The sequence below is a fragment of the Oncorhynchus mykiss genome, chromosome 7 (assembly GCF_013265735.2).
Source record: "Oncorhynchus mykiss isolate Arlee chromosome 7, USDA_OmykA_1.1, whole genome shotgun sequence".
NCBI lineage: Eukaryota > Metazoa > Chordata > Actinopteri > Salmoniformes > Salmonidae > Oncorhynchus > Oncorhynchus mykiss.
Genome location: NC_048571.1, coordinates 18,402,500 through 18,424,305, shown reverse-complemented (window position 1 = coordinate 18,424,305; position 21,806 = coordinate 18,402,500). Strand labels below are relative to the sequence as shown.

At 44.0% G+C, this 21,806-nt stretch overlaps 1 protein-coding gene across 2 annotated transcripts in view; it reads right to left on the bottom strand.

Annotated features, from left to right (window-relative positions):
- LOC110527437 (rho GTPase-activating protein 6) overlaps positions 1-19,552 on the bottom strand; it is a 90,936-nt gene extending 71,384 nt beyond the window's left edge. The window contains exon 1 of one of the 2 annotated variants that reach the window (XM_036982862.1): positions 18,740-19,552. In XM_036982862.1, coding sequence (XP_036838757.1) covers positions 18,740-19,258 — 519 coding nt within the window. In that variant the 5' untranslated portion in view covers positions 19,259-19,552. The remainder of the gene's footprint in view (positions 1-18,739) is intronic. The other variant, XM_036982861.1, reaches the window with a different exon arrangement.
- Positions 19,553-21,806: the final 2,254 nt, after the last annotated feature.

Genomic DNA, 21,806 nt, shown 5'->3' with positions numbered 1-21,806 from the left:
GGGGAACTCGACCCTAACCCTGGGGAACTCAACCCTAACCCTGGTGAACTTAACCCTAACCCTTGTGAACTCAACCCTAACCCTGATGAACAACTCTAACCCTGGGGAACTCGACCCTAACCCTGGGGAACTCAACCCTAACCCTGGTGAACTTAACCCTAACCCTGGGGAACTCGACCCTAACCCTGGTGAACTCAACCAACCCTAACCCTGGTGAACAACTCTAACCCTGATGAACAACTCTAACCCTGGGGAACTCGACCCTAACCCTGGGAAACTCGACCCTAACCCTGGTGAACTCAACCCTAACCCTGGTGAACTCGATTCTAACCCTGGGGAACTCGACCCTAACCCTGGTGAACTCAACCCTAACCCTGGTGAACAACTCTAAGCCTGAGGAACTCGACCCTAACCCTGGTGAACAACTCTAAGCCTGGGGAACTCGGCCCTAACCCTGGGGAACTCTGCCCTAACCCTGGGGAACTCGACCCTAACCCTGGTGAACAACTCTAAGCCTGGGGGACTCGGCCCTAACCCTGGTGAACAACTCTAACACTGGGTAACTCGACCCTAACCCTGGTGAACAACTCTAAGCCTGGGGAACTCGGCCCTAACCCTGGTGAACAACTCTAAGCCTGGGGAACTCGGCCCTAACCCTGGTGAACAACTCTAAGCCTGGGGAACTCAGCCCTAACCCTGGTGAACAACTCTAAGCCTGGGTAACTCGGCCCTAACCCTGGGGACCTCGGCCCTAACCGTGGGGAACTCGACCCTAACCCCGGTGAACTCCTCTAACCCTGGTGAACAACTCCAACCCTGGGGAACTCGGCTCTAACCCTGGGGAACTCGGCCCTAACCCTGGGGAAAAAAGGACAGCTTCTTTCTGCCGTCTATTTAATTAGCTACTAACATGGAGACTGTGGGTATGTCCCAAATGTCAGCCTATTCCCTATATAGCGCATTCATTTGGAAAAGGGGCCATGAGGTTTTTGTCAAACGTAGTGCACTATATAGGGAATAGGGTGCCATTTGGGACACATCCTGTGACTTAAGGAGGACACGCCATCTGAATAAAGTGAGGGATGGGCGATAGAGAGATGAAAGGAGGAAAGGGAGAGATAAAAGGTTGGAGAGGAGGAGGAGGAGAGGGGAAAATGTGGACAATGAAAGGGTGTTACAATTCAATACAATACAATGCAATACAGCAAGGTGACACATCCATACATTATCCTAAGAAAAACAACTAAATATTTCAAGCACCGCCTTGAAATATTAGAATACTTTATAGGGTTGCAGACTAGACCATGCAGTGTGCCATATCACTTATTTTCTATGTTGACATAAGAATATAGCCCTCCGTCAGCTTTAGTAAAACAACATACTGAAGGTTGTCAGTTTGTTACCTCAGCTCCCCTGCTCTTCCTGTTTCAACTGACTCCTCCACCGCTCGTTTGTGCAATAATTATAGTCACTCTCCTACAGTCCTCCCATGTTACCGTCTATTCACCCATGGTGAACTCAACCCTAACCCTGGTGAACAACTCTAAGCCTGGGGAACTCGACCCTAACCCTGAGGACCTCGGCTCTAACCCTGGGGAACTCGACCCTAACCCTGGTGAACTCGACCCTAACCCTGGTGAACTCGACCCTAACCCTGGTGAACAACTCTAAGCCTGGGGAACTCGGCCCTAACCCTGGGGAACTCGTCCCTAACCTTGGTGAACTCCTCTAACCCTGGTGAACAACTCTAACCCTGGTGAACTCGACCCTAACCCTGGTGAACAACTCTAACCCTGGGGACCTCGGCCCTAACCGTGGGGAACTCGTCCCTAACCTTGGTGAACTCCTCTAACCCTGGTGAACAACTCTAACCCTGGGGAACTCGGCCCTAACCCTGGGGAACTCGACCCTAACCCTGGGGAACTCAACCCTAACCCTGGTGAACTTAACCCTAACCCTTGTGAACTCAACCCTAACCCTGATGAACAACTCTAACCCTGGGGAACTCGACCCTAACCCTGGGGAACTCAACCCTAACCCTGGTGAACTTAACCCTAACCCTGGGGAACTCGACCCTAACCCTGGTGAACTCAACCAACCCTAACCCTGGTGAACAACTCTAACCCTGATGAACAACTCTAACCCTGGGGAACTCGACCCTAACCCTGGGAAACTCGACCCTAACCCTGGTGAACTCAACCCTAACCCTGGTGAACTCGATTCTAACCCTGGGGAACTCGACCCTAACCCTGGTGAACTCAACCCTAACCCTGGTGAACAACTCTAAGCCTGAGGAACTCGACCCTAACCCTGGTGAACAACTCTAAGCCTGGGGAACTCGGCCCTAACCCTGGGGAACTCGGCCCTAACCCTGGGGAACTCGACCCTAACCCTGGTGAACAACTCTAAGCCTGGGGAACTCGGCCCTAACCCTGGTGAACAACTCTAACACTGGGGAACTCGACCCTAACCCTGGTGAACAACTCTAAGCCTGGGGAACTCGGCCCTAACCCTGGTGAACAACTCTAAGCCTGGGGAACTCGGCCCTAACCCTGGTGAACAACTCTAAGCCTGGGGAACTCAGCCCTAACCCTGGTGAACAACTCTAAGCCTGGGTAACTCGGCCCTAACCCTGGGGACCTCGGCCCTAACCGTGGGGAACTCGACCCTAACCCCGGTGAACTCCTCTAACCCTGGTGAACAACTCCAACCCTGGGGAACTCGGCTCTAACCCTGGGGAACTCGGCCCTAACCCTGGGGAACTCAACCCTAACCCTGGGGAACTCAACCCTAACCCTGGTGAACTCAACCAACCCTAACTCTGATGAACAACTCTAACCCTGGGGAACTCGGCCCTAACCCTGGGGAACTCGGCCCTAACCCTGGGGAACTCGACCCTAACCCTGGTGAACAACTCTAAGCCTGGGGAACTCGGCCCTAACCCTGGTGAACAACTCTAACACTGGGGAACTCGACCCTAACCCTGGTGAACAACTCTAAGCCTGGGGAACTCGGCCCTAACCCTGGTGAACAACTCTAACTCTGGGGACCTCGGCCCTAACCGTGGGGAACTCGACCCTAACCCTGGTGAACTCCTCTAACCCTGGTGAACAACTCTAACCCTGGGGAACTCGGCTCTAACCCTGGGGACCTCGGCCCTAACCCTGGGGAACTCAACCCTAACCCTGGTGAACTCAACCAACCCTAACCCTGGTGAACAACTCTAACCCTGATGAACAACTCTAACCCTGGGGACCTCGGCCCTAACCCTGGGGAACTCAACCCTAACCCTGGTGAACTCAACCAACCCTAACCCTGGTGAACAACTCTAACCCTGATGAACAACTCTAACCGTGGGGAACTCGACCCTAACCCTGGGAAACTCGACCCTAACCCTGGTGAACTCGACCCTATGCAAGGGCTGGGAATTACTAGGGACCTCACGATATGATATTATCACGATTCTTAGGTGTTGATAAGATACATATTGAAAACTGATTTTATTGCAATTTGATGTTCCAAACATATTGCTCTGCTGCAGAGGGACAAGAGACAGAGCCATGAGAAAACACGTTTTTATCAGTCATGAAAACAAAAGTGCTGACAACGAATTGGCTCCCTATTTAAAAAGAACAAGCCATGAAGAAAAAATACTGTCGTTTTGGTGCAGCTGCAGCCAACTAGCTGAAAAATAATATTGTAATATTGTCAAAAAGATACAATATATCATCAAAATAATATCCCGACATGTAACTGTAGCGATCTTTTCCCATCACTACCCTACACTGCTCATACATCTGGAGGCCAGGATACACACCACATTTATACACACATATTCTCTCACTCACTCGCACACACACACACACACACACACACACACACACACACACACACACACACACACACACACACACACACACACACACACACACACATGTAACGTCACAGCACCAGGCTTCTGGGGAGGGACACAGCAGTAGTGAAAGGGATCCATGCCTGGATATGATGTCTATACCCACTGAGTAACTCGTTAGTACTTTGTTCTCTGGCCATAGTATTACCATAATTCACACTCTTAAACAATAATATTATGTTGTAACAGCATGATCATGTGTAGGGGTTACAATCCAATGAGTCACTACCACCACAATGTTTGAGCAGGGAGAGATATTCATGGCAGGTTAGCCAGAGGAGGGGGGGGGCGGGCAGCTGGGCACAGCTGTAACCACAGGCCACCCGGAAGCTCAGCTCATTCACACTGACTGTGTTCTGCTGGATTGCACCAAATGTCATTGCAGCTGTAGACTCAGCATTCTGTTCAGCTAGCTTTGAGTGAGGCTGCAACAGGGGAGGAAAAAGTCAATAGCACCCCCGTCTGGTTAACACAGCAACCTACACCTATTTCTCAACATCCCATCTTGTTTCTTGCACTCTGGACACGTTCCCGTCAAACTCCCAACTCAGCCACATTGAAATGAATACCACTAGGTGGAGTTAGGGTTACATTGCCAAATGAGACACTCCTTTTGTCCGCATTGTCACAGAGAAGAGACTATTTATCTGGAATATGTTAACCAATTATTGCAGATGGATAGTCTCCTCGAATGTACTTTTGTGTGACCTCACATACAAACCTAAGCAACAATCAAACTACCACGTAGCTGTAGATGCCAATGTAACTCCCATATACATTTTTCCACGGTTCTAGCACTGCAGACACACACACATTGCACTAGAAATTCAATCTGAACATGATCAATAATCAAATCAGCTTCAGGGCATACACACACACACACACAAACACTATAAGGAGGTGTTCTTTCCCTGTCCTACTCACATAGCCTCCAGTGTGTACTGGCCTGAGACATTAGGCCAGAAAACTCTACAAAGAAACACCTACTGTATATTGATACCAACTGCTCCACTACCACGTTCACATGGACACACACACACACACACACACACACACACACACACACACACACACACACACACACACACACACACTCACACTCTAAACCCATCGCCCTGTTCCTCAAACGTAGGCCGCCCGGAGAGCAACAAAATAGTCTGAAGCTATTTTCTATTAATAGCTGCAGAGGCCATGGCTGCTGGGACGAAAATGCCTCTTGCTTCGTGTTTTGTTATGCTTCCTTGCTGTCTGACAGAGTTCAGGGTGAAAGGTCTTCTGGTTGGAGAGTCTGTTTGGCCTACATCTGAGGTGCCATATTTACACAACCATTACTATTTCTGCTGGCAGGCATTCAGGTCAGGCAAAGACCTGAATTAGAAAACCCAAGCAAACATGTGCCTCTTATTTTTAGAATCCCAAACACTTTTGCACATTTCAGTTTCACATCGGACGCCATCTTGCTTGGACACCGCTACTGTTGGATGTTTTAGTAATAATCACAAAATGTACAAGCTACAATAGCTACAATAGCTACTACAAACAATACTTTGTCACGGTCTCTAATGACAATCCTACTAAAGTTGCGAGTTATTTTAAATTATAAACTGGGTGGTTCGAGCCCTGAATGCTGATTGGCTGACAGTCATGGTATATCAGACCGTATACCACGGGTATGACAAAACATGTATTTGTACTGCTCTAATTACATTGGTAACCAATTTATAATAACAATAAGGCACCTCAGGAGTTTGTGGTATATGGCCAATATACCACGGCTAAAGGCTGTATCCTGGCACTATTCGTCGTGCATAAGAACAGCATTTAGCCGTGGTATATTGGCCATATACCATGCCCCCTCGTGCCTTATTGCTTAATTATTTCCAAGACCAAGACTGTACAACAGCAGATAAACCTGTCTCCTCTGAGCTCTGCCGGCCAATGGGAGTGAAGGGGGAACACACTGATAAGGTCCTCTCTCAGGAGCGATAGAGTTAGCTACACTGTAGCCTAGCTGAGTAATGTCTTGTTAGTTCACTAGCTCTGCAACATCCCTGTGATTAAATGTGGATATTCTTCTGCTGCTGGGCTTTGCCTGTCTGACAAACAAGTTCACAGAGTTTCACAGAGTCTCCCAGCATTATTTAGGATGGATAGGCCTCCAAGAACGACAAGCTAGTTAGACTCTGTGATCTGTTCAGGTAGGATATATGGGCGCAATGATTGCTGGGGTCTAGCTATATGTTGTCATACAGGGGTCGCAGTTAGCTTGTTTTGGATTGTACTTGTAGCAGTGGGGTGATTTTAACCGTGTAGAGGTTGTCAGTTAGCCGGACTATTTGATTTTTGACAAAACTGGCACATGGTTGATGAGTAAGGCGGACTCTGATATTTCTCGACCCACAACTAAAGATTGTTTGTGAGCTTCGTCCATGTGATTAAGTGCAGTGAAGAACACTACGATACGGAGGAGGAGGAGGGCCTCAGTTGGCTGCCACGGAAACCAGAGGTCAGGTCACAGCACTGAACAGGCAGAATGGAGAGAGGGAGCGGAGAAGAGAGAGAGAGAGAGAGAAAGATAGCGACACTCCAGGGGTAAGGTCTGTGTGCCTGCTGTTATTACAGATACATGTGTATCCAATGACAACATAAGTAAAAGTAGTGGGAACAGTATCAATTGCTAGTGCTGGTGGTACAAGTAGAAGTAGCAGCATGAAAGTGGTAGTGGGCTAATATCAACAGTTTCAATATGGTAAAGGTAGTATGCATACTGAACCTTTATTTAACTAGGCAAGTCAGTTAAGAACAAATTATTTTTTACAATGATGGCCTACACCGGGCCAAAACCCGGACGATGCCTGGTCAATTGGGTTCTTCACGTGGGCCTCCTCACACTGACTTACCCCTCTTTTGACCCGAGTCAATCAGAAAGCTGTCTAGAACAGTACATTAGATTTTATGTTCACTCGGATGAGAACACACTGAGCCACATCACAGGCTGTCTGTAGAGTTTGTTTAGCTACGAATTGATTCAAAACACCTGAATATGGACTCTGCGACATGACAATGTTACTAGGCATAACTGTGTCACTTATTCCATAAGCTCATTCTGTGGACTTGATTAAATGTCAGCAGGATCCTATATCGGCATAGGATTCAACTGAAGCCACTGTATCCTCCCATCTACATCAAGCACAACATCAATCAAATGGTAAATTCAAAACAATCCATAGGCTCCTATAGACATGAATAGAGGGGACCTAGTAGTTCTACAGCATAAACGTTCGTATGCCATTCAGACTACTGTGTGTTTCTGGCACCAGTGCCTTGGTTATTCTAGGTAACAACAGGCCTGGGAAAGCAGGGTGAAAAAATTGAGCAGAAATAGCTGGAATTTAGCTGAGTGTGAAGCCAGAGGAGAGGATTGGGAATTGTGGGCAGTCACCCTTTTTCATCAGGGTCCCATGCATCAATGGACTGGAATTCCAAACAACTCTTCCACCTTTCTCTGAGGCTGAAGCTAGGAAGAAGCCGTGGACGAGTGAGGCTGAAGCTAGGAAGCAGCCGTGGACGAATGAGGCTGAAGGCAGAAAACAGCCGTGGACGAGTGTGGCTGAAGCTAGGAAGCAGCCAAGGATGAGTGTTGCTGGAAAGCAGACATGGGTCCAGGAAACAGCCGTGGACGAGTGAGGCTGAAGCTAGGAAGCAGCCAAGGATGAGTGTTGCTGGAAAGCAGCCATGGGTCTCGGAAGCAGCCATGGACGAGTTTCTTTCCCTCATCTACTATAAATGTCTACAGAAAAAAACGGAATGATTCGGACACGTAAAACATAACCTACAGCACCCAAGAACGATTTTTCTTTCTCCTTTTTTAGGAATGACTGTATTAGGAATTATTGTATCTCAAAAAGTTAAGTACAAAATATGAAATTCTTGGATGTGGGAGTGGTACTCCCATCCTAAAAGTGATTTATTTCTTCTCCCTCATAGTGATACTGAGTCTCAGTAGGAACGGCATGCAAATGGAAACTAGATGCCAAACTTCATGTTCTCGAAAAACATGCACAAATCATTTCTGCTTATGCCGATCTTATCTCACTTGAGCAGAACTGTACCGATGTTAGAGAGTTTTGACACAGACAAATCCTAGATGGAAATTAAAGCACAAGGTAAATGAAGACTTATAGTTGTAATAATTTGTTAATGACACTTGTTTTCAGTGCTTCTCTCTCCAAATAAGATAGAATTCACATCGCAAATAAATTCACATGTAAAAGGTCATTTTGAAAGAATGTGTGAATCTCAAACAGCAGTAGCCTATTGTGAAATGGAAACATACTGCAGCCGGACACACAACTTGTGTGTCAAATAGAATGTATCTTATTAAACCCTCCTGATCGACTGAAGTAGACCTGGCCTATAAAACACTTCCTTCCTTCAGGCTCATTCTCTAATAGTGACAGGAAATGAAAACTACTCGACTTCCTCGGCCTGATGAAGTCTACAGGTCCCGCTGGCAGAAGGGCCGGCCCGTACGGCCCTCTATTACAGATGGACAGAGGCACAGAGGAACAGCAGCACCTCTAAACTAGTCTTCAGGTGACATGCAAGATGGTAATAACCGTAGAGCAAAATACGTGAGTCCAACTCTCCAAGCTTTGTGATCTTGAGCAAGTGTGTAGGTAGTCTATATGCGTGTTCTACTCAACAGCCACAAACATGGTAATCAGTGATATTGACTTGAGGGGAACAGAGGGCCTCCTGCACAGCCACTATTCCATTTCACATGGGCTGAAAGCCCAGGTCTGTTTGAAATACATTGCTTGTGAATTTCTCCATGTGAAGATTTAGCCTTTGTATAACAGATTGCCACAGTTCATATTCAACTAAATGAATAAATAAATTGAATTCATGAACCCAATACCCAGTACAAAGACTTATATTGGAGCAGTGTGAGGGTTTGAAATGGCTTAAATCATATACATGCTTTTCCCATGACTGACCACATTAACGTGTGAGCCCTTGTAGGAGAGACTTAATTGGCAACAGACACTGAGATTTGGCAACGGAGAATCATGTTCACTTTACATGTGGTTCTATTTCAGTAGATACCCCTTTTCCTCAAAAGGAGAGAACACTTTCCATGTAGACAAATAATAAACCTAAACCATGCCCCAAAATTCCATTTGTTTAGTGAAATGACTGCTAATAAACAGTATACATTTCGCACTACAGTTGTGAAATATAGCACCCCCCAAAAAAGTTTTAAAGCACTGAAAATCGTACTAAAATCCAGCATTCAATATTACAAGCTAACTGAATGATCACCCTCAGCCAGATCGTATGTCATGCAACCCTTTGTGGCATCCAACCCCTGTGTTTGAACAAACCCACGGTTTTGAATGTTTTCCTCTCCTGGCAGGGAGAACAGACGGTTGGTTATTTTCATTTCTCCAAGCTGTAGAACATCATCCTAGTATGATTTTCTACTGCATAAACATTCCACTGTATCTCTCACAGAGACAGCAGGAGCACTTCACTCTGTGGATCACCTGAGGGAGCCATCTTGAGATAATGCAGAAGCCAAAGGTCTGTAGCCTTAGTGGTGATGGTGGGCTAGCACTAGTTGTATAGCCTGACGCATGATCTGTTTGTGCTGTCTTGTCATAGGATAAGAGTCAGAAGAGCACAGAGATCTGGGACCAGGCTAGCAGTTGTAGGAAGGGTGTGCCAATGTGTCTCCTGATAAACCAACAAATAGTCCCCTTCATACACAAATCCAATAACATGCGATCTTCACTTCTAGGATTTTGTTTGTCTTAGGGTCCACTTTTTCAGTCAGATAGCGTCTGTAATTGACGGATAAATAATAGAGATATAAAATGCAAGCAACAACTCTAAAAAACGATCTGACCCAGATAGCATGGTGTCGGTCGATAGTAACAACTACCACAACAAATGACATTCTGATTGAAATTAGATTAGAACTCTAGCGGCAGAGGATTCACAGACCCAAGTCCCCGGTTGATTTCCCCAAGGGGAAGGATGCGAGGGGGAAAAATGCGAACCAGTTATTTCTGCCAGTGTGGCATGCAGACGCACTGTCTTCTTTCTGCAATTAGCTTCATCATTTGATTGAAGTTCGGCCAGGGAACAATAATTGTCAGATGACATTCACCGAGAGTTATTTTCGAGTTAAGACAGAACTGCGATTCAGCACTACGTGAAAAAGCGAAGTGGGCAAAAGGGATGGCAGGTTGAACCAATCCAGCTACTACACACACTGAAAAACATTCCGGAGATGTCTCTGTCAAGGTCGTCACCCCCCTCTTTAAAGAAATGTGCGTGCGTGCGTGCGTATGTGCAGAGTGTAAGGTGGGGTAGCTTTTAGGCAAGGTCGAGTTGAAATCAAAACCCTTTCCTAAAAGATCCCAGTGTGATCCATCACAATGTGTGATCAATCCACTGGACTTGCCTAAACAGCACTGTAGCCTGAAGACAGACCTCACGATGACTATGCTGAGGAGACACGCTCAGAACACGTCCAGAACAGTAATATCTACCTAACCTTCTTTGAACACATGCATCCAGTTAGACCTGCAGTCTGCAGTCTTTGAACAGGTTCGGGCAGTTATCAATGGTCTTTGAAGACATGGTCTTGATTGTTTTGACAGGAGGTCTTCTCTAGGTCACTTGACTTGAGAATGTCTCTCCGTGTGTATGTTTCTGTCTATGCCAGCTAGACTAGAACATGTACATTATACAGTGGAAACTGTCTATAGCAGCACTGAGCATCAACCAACCTGTAGCTCAGAGGAGTTTTCCTTATTCAATCTTACACTAACAGTGATTGCAGAAACTTAACCTCATTGCTAACCCTAACATTAAACATTTGGGATTACATGTCTAAACTTAACCCATCACATTTCTCGCCTAAATAAACCATTCACATTTGTTTCTGCCCTCAAGGCATTATGGCCAAACAGTTCTATTTTGTTTCACCAGACCAAATAGAACTGCTTGGCCATAATGACCATTGTTATGTTTGGAGGAAAAAAGGGGAGGCTTGCAAGCCAAAGAACAACATCCCAACCGTGAAGCACAAAATAGTTGGCATCATGAGGGCAGGAAAATTATGTGGATATATTGACATAACATCTCAAGACATCAGTCAGGAAGTTAAAGCTTGGTCGCAAATGGGTCTTCCAAATGGACAATAACCCCAAGCATACTTTCAAAGTTTTGGCAAAATGGCTTAAGGACAACAAAGTCAAGGTATTAGAGTGGCCATCACAAAGCCCTGACCTCAATCTTATAGAAGATTTGTGGGAAAAACTGAAGAAGTGTGTGCGAGCAAGGAGGCCTACAAACCTGACTCAGTTACACCAGCTCTGTCAGGAGGAATGGGCCAAAATTCACCCAACGTATTGTGGGAAGCTAGTGGAAGGCTACCTGAAACATTTGACCCAAGTTAAACAATTTAAAGGCAATGCTACCAAATACTACTTGAGTGTATGTAAACTTCTGACCCACTGAGAATGTGATGAAAGAAATAAAAGCTGAAATAAATCATTCTCTCTGCTATTATCCTGACATTTCACATTCTTAAAATTAAGTGGTGATCCTAACTGACCTTAGACAGGGCATTTTTACTAGGACTAAATGTCAGGAATTGTAAAAAAAAAAAAACGGAGTTTAAATGTACTTGGCTAAGGTGTATGTAAACTTCTGACTTCAACTGTATATCGGTAATACTATAATAATGTTATTCTGTCAACTTATAGGAGTGGGGAGAAACCATTAGGTAACTGCAGCTAAAAGAGTTGCCAGTATAAATCACAAGTAAGGAGCGAAGGGGTAATGACATGGGGCCAGTTTGAATAACTCTTTGAGATAACGTCTAGTAACTAAATGAATACATACTTATCCTAAAGGAGTATGGTGTGGACGTAAAAAAGTGAAATGCACAGGCGCCAACCAGAACTATATGAAGAGTTTCATTCCAAAACACTATAGAGCAATTTTTCAGAGATGTTGGGAAATTAGCTTTTATTGTTTTAAGACATTTTAAAAGAAATTGGTGCCACAGTGTCTCCTGACCCCTCCTGTCTCAGCCTCCAGTATTTATACTGCAGTAGTTTGTGTGTCGGGGGGGCTAGGGTCAGTTTGTTATATCTGGAGTACTTCTCCTGTCCTATCCGGTGTCCTGTGTGAATTTAAGTATGCTCTCTCTAATTCTCTTTCTTTCTCTCTCTCGGAGGACCTGAGCCCTAGGACCATGCCTCAGGTGTCACGTTCTGACCTTTATTTCCTTTGTTTTGTCATTATTTAGTATGGTCAGGGCGTGAGTTGGGGTGGGCAGTCTATGTTTGTTTTTCTATGATTTGGGTATTTCTATGTTTCGGCCTAGTATGGTTCTCAATCAGAGGCAGGTGTCATTAGTTGTCTCTGATTGAGAATCATACTTAGGTAGCCTGGGTTTCACTGTGTGTTTGTGGGTGTTTGTTTCCGTGTCTGTGTTTTTCACCACACGGTACTGTTTTGGGTTTCGTTCATTCCACGGTTATTGTTTTTAAACTCAGTTGTTCATGTGTACATTTTCATATTAAAAGAACCATGGACACTTACCACGCCGCATATTGGTCCTCTGATCCTTTTCGCCTCTCCTCTTCGGAAGAAGAGGAGGAAATCCCTTACATCAGGACTACCTGACATGACTCCTTGCTGTCCCCAGTCCACCTGGCCGTGCTGCTGCTCCAGTTTCAACTGTTCTGCCTGTGATTATTATTATTTGACCATGCTGGTCATTTATGAACATTTAAACATCTTGGCCATGTTCTGTTATAATCTCCACCTGGCACAGCCAGAAGAGGACTGGCCACCCCACATAGCCTGGTTCCTCTCTAGGTTTCTTCCTAGGTTTTGGCCTTTCTAGGGAGTTTTTCCTAGCCACCGTGCTTCTACACCTGCATTGCTTGCTGTTTGGGGTTTTAGGCTGGGTTTCTGTACAGCACTTTGAGATATCAGCTGATGTACGAAGGGCTATATAAATACATTTGATTTGATTTGATTGGTGTGTTTTTTTCCCCCTATGGCATGGGGTTGTTCAATGACAGTATTTGCTTAAAATCTATCCCTTCATGGTTTCAGATCAGAGGGAGAAATAACCATATTATTTTCAAAATGCTTTATGTATGCATCACTCAGAGAAATAAGTAGTTTTGCTATGTTTTACACAGACAAGAAGACAAATTGACATCAATATTTAAAATATTTTTTTGTTGATATATTATTAAATACAGTAATATGAGATTTGCATTTTAGTCATTTAGCAGATGCTCTTATCCAGAGCGACTTACAGTAAGTGCATTCATCTTAAGATAGCTGGGTGAGACAACATGTCACGTTCACTGTCTTCAAACTCCCTGTCATAGATGAGCCAAAGGCGCAGCGTGCATGTAACACCACATCTTTAATAAAGTGAAACCTTCACACAAAAAAAACGCTTAAACAGAAACCGACCGTGAACAAACCGTGGCGCACGCACACAGAAAATAAATAATTACCCACAACATTAGATGGGGAAAAAGGCTGCCTAAGTATGATTCCCAATCAAAGACAACGATTGACAGCTGCCTCTGATTTTGAACCACACGTGGTCAAAAACAAAGAAATAGAAAACATAGAATATACACCCAAATCACACCCTGACCTAACCAAATAGAGAAATAAAACGTCTCTCTAAGGTCAGGGCGTGACACAACCACATATCACAGTCAAATATACAGGATACGAACATTCCATTCCAGCTAAACAATGTATATATAGCATTTTGGCAAGAATAAGACTATTTCTTACACACATCTAAAATCTATTAATTTAACATTTGAGAATAGTAATATTTTACACACACGTGAAGGCACCCATTAGCGATAATTTCTGATGAAAAAACACAAATGTGAAAAATAGGTGGATATAGCATATTGGAAATAAACTCTTCATATGCTATACTGTACAGAATGTGCATTAAATTAAGTCATATATGCCTGGATGAGTCTCAGGCCTACTTAGCAACAACGGAACATAAACAGTAAACATACAGTATGTCCAGTAATGGCCTTTTCCTGTTATAGCCTGACTGAAGCTTCAAGCTGGTGTCTTTAGTAGAATGACTCAATAAGATAAACTAAGACACCCTAGCTACTGCTTTTCTCCTTCTCTTCCCTCTTTTTCTTCTTTCCACTCGTTCACTCTTAAACCATTAATGGAAGTGATGTCCAAAAATAGGTCCTGAATGTAAACCTGCTAGTTCCTCACAAACTTCAACAAACTGGTTTCACTTCCTGTTCATGGATCACATCGGAAAATAATAATTACTCTACTCTGAATCTCTTAGCTGAGTAGTTGGTTGAAATGTTCAATTCGGTATCTTGTGATTTCATTAGGCCGATCTGACACAGAATCAATACAGAATCAACACCCACTAATCAACACCCAACACCCACTAAGGGAATCCAAAGATAGACTGTCAATGGCAATTTATGACAAGATAAGCAAGCTACAAAGCTATGATATGACAAAAACATGTTCGAAAAAACTGAATACACTACAGCATGTATCCGCTAGTTGTGCTTGCCAGCGTCTGTAGGAATAGACTAGTGGGATACCACTATCCTATCTAAATATTGTGGAGAAGAAGAAGCAACCCTGCTTTATCTCAATGATACATAATGTATGCAGTGGTAGGATATCCAAAAACAGAGTTACGACCTTGTTAGTGTTTAATATGATAGGCCTTGCGAGTGATCCAAAAACCATAAATCCCAAACCACCTTTGCCAGTTTCGGTTTGCAATTAATCTTCCCTGTACTCTCAATAGGTGCCCTTGGGGTTTTAGGCTGGGTTTCTGTATAAGCACTTTGTGACATCTGCTGATGTAAAAAGGGTTTGATAAATACATTTGATTGATTGATGGGTTGTACCGTCCGAGGATTTCGGGATGAGAAATTACACACCCAAGGAGGCAACACCCAATTACACCCAGGTAGCCGATTGATTGTAGACTTCAAAGGAGCCTTCTAGAGATAATAGATAGCAGATCAAACACACTTTTCATCACCATAACTGAATCAGAGACCCAAAATACTTGATGTGTTACATCATATGCTGTTGATGTCAACTAGTTTAGAACGTCTGGTAACGAGGAACTACCTGTCCTTTTGCCATATACCTGACAAACCTAGCAAACCTGACATGTTGGTTTTGGAATTGAGTATTTTAAACAACGTGGCACCGTCATAAGATGCCACCTTTCCAACTAATTTATGCCCTGCTTGAGCTGCCTGTAAGCTGTAAGTGCCGTTATTATGAATTGGAAACGTCTCGGAGCAACAACGGCTCAGACGCGAAGTGGTATGCCACACAAGCTCACAGAACGGGATCGCCAAGTACTGAAAAGCGTAACACTCACTACCGAGTTCCAAACTGCCTCTGGAAGTAATGTCAGCACAAGAACTGTTCGTCGGGAGCTTCATGAAATGGGCTTCCATGGCCGAGCAGCCACACACAAGCCTAAGATCACCATGTGCAATGCCAAGCATCGGTAGGAGTGGTGTAAAGCACGCCGCCATTGAACTCTGGAGCAATGGAAACACGTTCTCTGGAGTGATGAATCACGCTTCACCATTGGGCAGTCCAACGGACAAATCTGGGTTTGGCGGATGCCAGAAGAACGACACCTGCCCGATTGCATTGTGTCAACTGTAAAGTTTGTTTGAGGAAGAATAAAGGTCTGGGGTTGTTTTTCATGGTTCGGGAAAGGCCCCTTAGTTCCAGTGAAGGGAAATATTAAACCTACAGCATACAATGACATTGTAGATGATTCTGTGCTTCCAACTTTGTGGCAACTGTTTGGGAAGGCCTTTTCCTGATCCAGCATGAAAATTCCCCGTGCACAAAGCGAAATCCATACAGAAATGATATGTCGAGATTGGTGTGGAAGAACTTGACTGGCCTGTAAAGAGCCCTGACCTCAACTCCATCGAACACCTTTTGGATTAATTGGAATGCCGACTGCGAGCCAGGCCTCATCGCCCAACATCAGTTCCCGACCTCACTAATGCTCTTATGGCTGAATAGAAGCAAGTACCCGCAGCAATGTTCCAACATATAGTGGAAAGCCGTTCCCAGAACAGTGGATACTGTTATAGCAGCAAAGCGGGGACCAACTCCATATTATTAATGCCCATGACTTGGAATAAGATGTTTGACGGGCAGGTGCCCACTTACTTGTGTAGTGTAGCTCGAAGGGATAATACCAGTCACAGGAAAGATACTGCCTCTACCCCTGCGTCCTAGAGCATCAAAGTCACCATAGTTTAACTGTCAGCAAAAAAGGAAATCATTTCTGTTGCCTCTGTTTAATGGATTTAAATATAAATGTAATTCAATTATATTATATTCAATCACATTCAGGCTTGTAGGAAATTCCCACCATTCACACTGACTGAGTTTCCTGAATCATAGGTCTATGTCACATTCATTGCCCTGTTTTGGGGAACAACAACATAATGGGGAAGGGTCCACAAATCGTGAAACAGCTATTTTTTTTCATGTGTCTGTCTTTGACCCAGTGACAGTTCAGTTCATACTGGTGAGAACCAACTCAGGGCCATCAAAACGCGTTGTCACGTGCTGCCAAAGCATCGCTACATGAACGTAATTCCAGGTTTAGCGCTACACAGGATCCTTGGGATGTCCCAACCCTAACCCTAACCCTAACCCTAACCTTAACCCCTCCATTTACCCTAGGGCTCTCCAACCCTGTTCCCGGAGAGCTTTTGTAGGTTTTCGCTCCAACACCAGTTGTAACTAACTTGATTCAGGTTATCAACCAGCTAATTATTAGAATCAGGTGCGCTAGATTAGGGTTGGAGTGAAAACCTACAGGATGATAGCTCTCCAGGAAGAGGGTTGGAGAGCCCTGCTTTACCCTAACCTTAACCATAACCACAGGATGTTGGTGGAACCTTAATTGGGGAGGGCGGGCTCATTTTAATGGCTGAAGCGGAATCGATGGAATAGTATCAAATACATCAAACACATGGTTTCCATGTGTTTGATGCCATTCCATTAGCTCCTTTCCAGCCATTATTATGAGCCGTCCTCCCTAAAGCAGCCTCCCTTACCTAACCCTAACTTTAGCCCTTAACTTCACCATTTTAAATGTAAACTTCAGGTATGAGCGTCCTAAGGATCCCAGATAGCAAGGGAGTCCACTAGAGATGGAGGGGGGGGGCATCATTACACCTTTCAACTAGACTGGAGCATGTGGACAGCTGCCAAATATGCAGCCATTAAAGCCACAGCTAAAAATAAATCCCAAGTATGTTTTTGTAAGGATTTCATTATGGGTCTGACTGCTGCAGCCACTCTGCAGATGCTGTTACATGCAGGCACTCTCTCCTATTAACTATGAAAATATGAAACAAATCATCTCTAATTATCAAAAGACAAGAAATGGAAATATAAACACGTGTCACCTTCGGGCCTACTCCGGAACGTTGTACAGCGCCTTCAGAAAGTTTTCATACCCCTTAGGTTGTTACACATAAGTTGTTGCATAAGTTGTTACACATTCTGTTGTGGTACAGCCTGAATTCAAAACGGATTAAATCTTCTTATTTTTTTTACACATCTAAACACAATAACCCATCATGACAAAGTGAAAATATGTCTTTAGACATTTTTGCACATTTATTGAAAATTAAATACAGAAATATCTCATTTACATAATTATTCACACCCCTGAGTGTGAATACAATACATGATAGAATCACCTTTGGTAGCAATTACAGCTGTGAGTTTTTCTGGGTAAGTCTAAGAGCTTTGCACACCTGGATTGCACAATATTTGCACGTTTATTATTTGTAGAATTCTTCAAGCTCTATCAAGTTGATTGTTGATCATTGATAGACAGCCATTTATAACTATAGATAGCTATAGATTTTCAAGTCGATTTAAGTCAAAACTGTAACTAGGCCACTTAAGAACATTCAAGGTCGTCTTGGTAAGCAACTCCAGTGTATGTTTGGCCTTGTGTTTTAGGTTATTGACCTAAAACAAATTTGTCTCCCAGTGTCTATCCCTTTTATTTCTATCCTAAAAAAACTCCCTAGTCCTTGCCGATGAGAAGCATATACATAGCATGATGTGGACATCGCCATCGCAGTTTTATTTTAGTGCCTTATTGCTATCAGGATACATGTTTTGGAATATTTTTATTCTGTATTTTATTTTGTATTTATTACACCACTACTCTTTCTGGGGTCCAAACACACCAAGCACCCACATTTTATATAAAACAAAATATAAAACAGTGAACTATGTTTGTACTGAATGAGCTAAATATAAAACAGTAAATGATATAACATCCATACACCACCACATATCCACAACACAAAATGTTCAATACCACTATACAACAATATCACAATGTGTGCGTATGCATGTACCTTGCCTTAATAACAAAGGTATTGAATACTTATTGCCTCAAGACATTTCAGCTTTTCATTTTTTTAAATGTGTAAACTTTTATAAAAACTTAATTCGCGGTATTGTGTGTAGGTCAGTGACACAAAATCTAAATGTAATCGACGTTAAACTCAGGCTGTAACACAACTAAATGGGGAAAAAGTCGAGGGGTGTGAATACTTTCTGAGGGCACTGTAAATCCTCAAAGACAAAAGTATGTTGTCAATATGTCATTTCTCTTGAATACTATGAAGGCTTATTTTTTATTGCGTGGAGTGCACGCATCTTCATATTTACCTCCGACTTCCAAACGATATAGGCGTGAGAACTGGACTGTTGCTGCTTCTTCTGAAGCCATCTCCGCGGTGAGAATAATGTGTTCGTGCTCCCAGTTGGAGTGACGCTGGGGCTCCTCACCAGAAACGGTAAATCCCACGCGGTATTCCGCTTTGTGCCCCTCACAGTCACGTCATAGTTAAAGGGAAAGTTTGATGTCGGGGAGAGGTCCAAGGGTGTGGAGGGACCAGATAAAGACGAAAGGGGTTGTTTCACCCTAAGATTTCTGGACCGGGCATCTGATTTCAACGCAACCGGGTGCTCAAGGGAGCTTGGCGAGGATGAAAACGCACCTGCCTCCTCAACGCGCAAACCAGGTGACCCCAAGCGGTCCCCATGGGTTCCATCTGTCTCTGTGCCACATTTCCTTATAATATCAGGGTCCAGGCTCCGAGTTTGTCGCAACTTCCTTTTAGAGATGGCTTTTGAGGCTGGAGTTGAGCAGGAGAAGACGTTCAGTAGTCCTTGACCAGATGACATCTCTATCTCCCCTCTGCACAAACGCAGCAGCGTTTGAAAAAAACAACCTTCTCTCAGAAGTTTAGTTTAAGCGCCGTAAAGAAACAAACCACGAGATAGGTCCCATCAATACACTCCTACAGTGAACCCTTGGTCCACGTGTTTTTATGCTGTCATCGTTAGAATGCCTTGGTTCAGATAAAGCGAGAGACAGAGAGCGCGCAACTGAATCCAATTCTCTGTGCCGTGTTATTATGCATGCAGCTCAGCTCGTTCCCAAACTGTAGTCAGAGCGGACCGCAGGATGAGAGAAGTTTCGCAGCTGATTACCCTCGCCGCCGCTCCTCTAATGCGCTCCTGTGGCTGTTAAGACTGCGCACTCGTGTTGCTCCAATGAGCAAAACCAGTGCATACTAGTGTCTTCCCCGGGTCTTTACCTGCATCTTTCAAGTTCGTATCATAAATGAATTGTATAGCCTACATATGTTGGGCCTATGTGATGTATAGCTGCATAGCCTAACTTTCACTTTGTTGAAATAAAGCACAACTAAAGCTGGCCGATTGAGGACATGGCATAAAGATTAATCATCGACCTAAAGCCATAATCCATAAATGAGGATTAATCCTATAGTCTAGTCTATTTTACTATAATTCACATTTGTACATTACATTGGGACACATGGCGCTTGTGTCTTACCCTCAAAATAAATATCATGGTCTGATTATCTTGCTCTCTGCATTTTCGCACCACAAGTTTCTCAGAAGTTGTGAGATAGACTGTCAGGCACAATGATGCTATATGTGGGTTAGCTGCTATGCAGCACGTTTGGCCAGAAGGAGCTCAGACTTGGCTCCTTCCTTCCAACTCAACTCTACCAGTGGTGACATTGTAAATGGACATTTCGTAGGTGTCTTTTGAGACGCTCAGGGTTATAGGGGCATGGCTTCCTCTTTCTATAATTCTCCCAGCTTTCACTCTCTCTCAATTCAATTCAAGGGCTTTAATGGCATGGGAAACATATTTTAACATTGCCAAAGCAAGTGAAATAGATCATAAACAAGAGTGAAACAAACGATACAAATGAACAGTAGACATTGCACTCACAGAAGTTCCAAAGGAATAAAGACATTTCAAATGTCACATTATGTATATATACAGTGCTGTAGCGATGCGCAAATAGGTTAAAGTACAAAAGGGAGGAGCCCCAGCGTTTTCAAATTCTTTGTGGATCACTCTCTCTCTCTCTTTATCTCATCCGTTCCCCCTGTCTGTTTTTAGGCTGGTCAAATCTCACTGAGCTGTTATCAGTGTCATGCAGTGCAGCTTCATAAGCAGCTTTATCAGGGCAACCCCCTCCTCCAGTCTCCCATGAGGCACCATTTTCCCCATACCTTCACACACCCATGCATGCATGTACAGGAATGAACATAGGCATGCATGTACGCAGAAAGGCAGGCCTGCACGCATGTACACACACACACACATACACACACAAGCAAGGCAATTATTCATCCCTTCTCATAATTTTGGGGTCCCGAGTGGCGCAGTGGTCCAAGACACTGCATCTGAGCGCTAGAGGCGTCACTACAGACCCTGGTTCGATTGAATGCTGTCTCACAACCGGCCGTGATTGGGAGTCCCATAAGGTGGCGCACAATTGGCCCAGTGTCGTCTGGGTTAGGGTTTGGCCGGGGTAGGCCGCCATTGTCAATAAGAATTTGTTCTTAACTGACTTGCCTAGTTAAATAAAGGCTAAATAAAATTTTTAAAAATGCAAAAATGCTAAAAGCGCAGTAGTGTAGATAGAGGGATAGAGATTGGTGAGAAGGAATCAGAAAGAAGCAATCTATTGCTGCTCTACCTCACGGTTGCAGGGGTTGTAAAAGGGGCCCCAGCACTGAAACCAGACATGGTTGGTGTGTACCAGAGGTAGAAATCATCATCACACATGCATGTGCCTGTAAGCTCCCCCATGTTAACCCAGTGTAACGCAGGCACATTTTGGACTTCTAACACATTTTAAATATTGTTGTAACATTGGATCCGTCTATTTATTCTGGATGTGTAGATACCAACCATTAAACTGTGTGATTAACAGGGGCTGAGCGGTGTTTGTGATGGGTCGGGGACCGGGGCCGGGTCTTTTTTACAAAAACGTCTGTAGTGTCCGAATGGTTTGAGCAACAAACTATTAAAACCACATATTTTATTAATAGAGTAATGGGAGTAAAAGAGCCTGCAGGGGTTAAATTAGGATGAGAGGGGTGCTGGGTAGGGACTAAGTAGAATGGTTTCTAATATATTTTAGTGGGCATCAGCCACTAGAAACCAAATATGATTCTAAAACACTTATATAAAAATGTGTTTATAGATAATATCAGTCCAATTGGCTGTTATAGGAAGAGTAAAGATTTTTTAACAAAGAAACTGTTCTGCTCTAATTCATTATAATTGGAGAACTCTGTTTCTTGTCTAGCCATAAGGCAGGAAACAGGTAGCCTACTTCATCAGTAACCTACTCTGGCCAACAGTAAACATATGTAGTGTTAAGTAGGCTATGACATACAA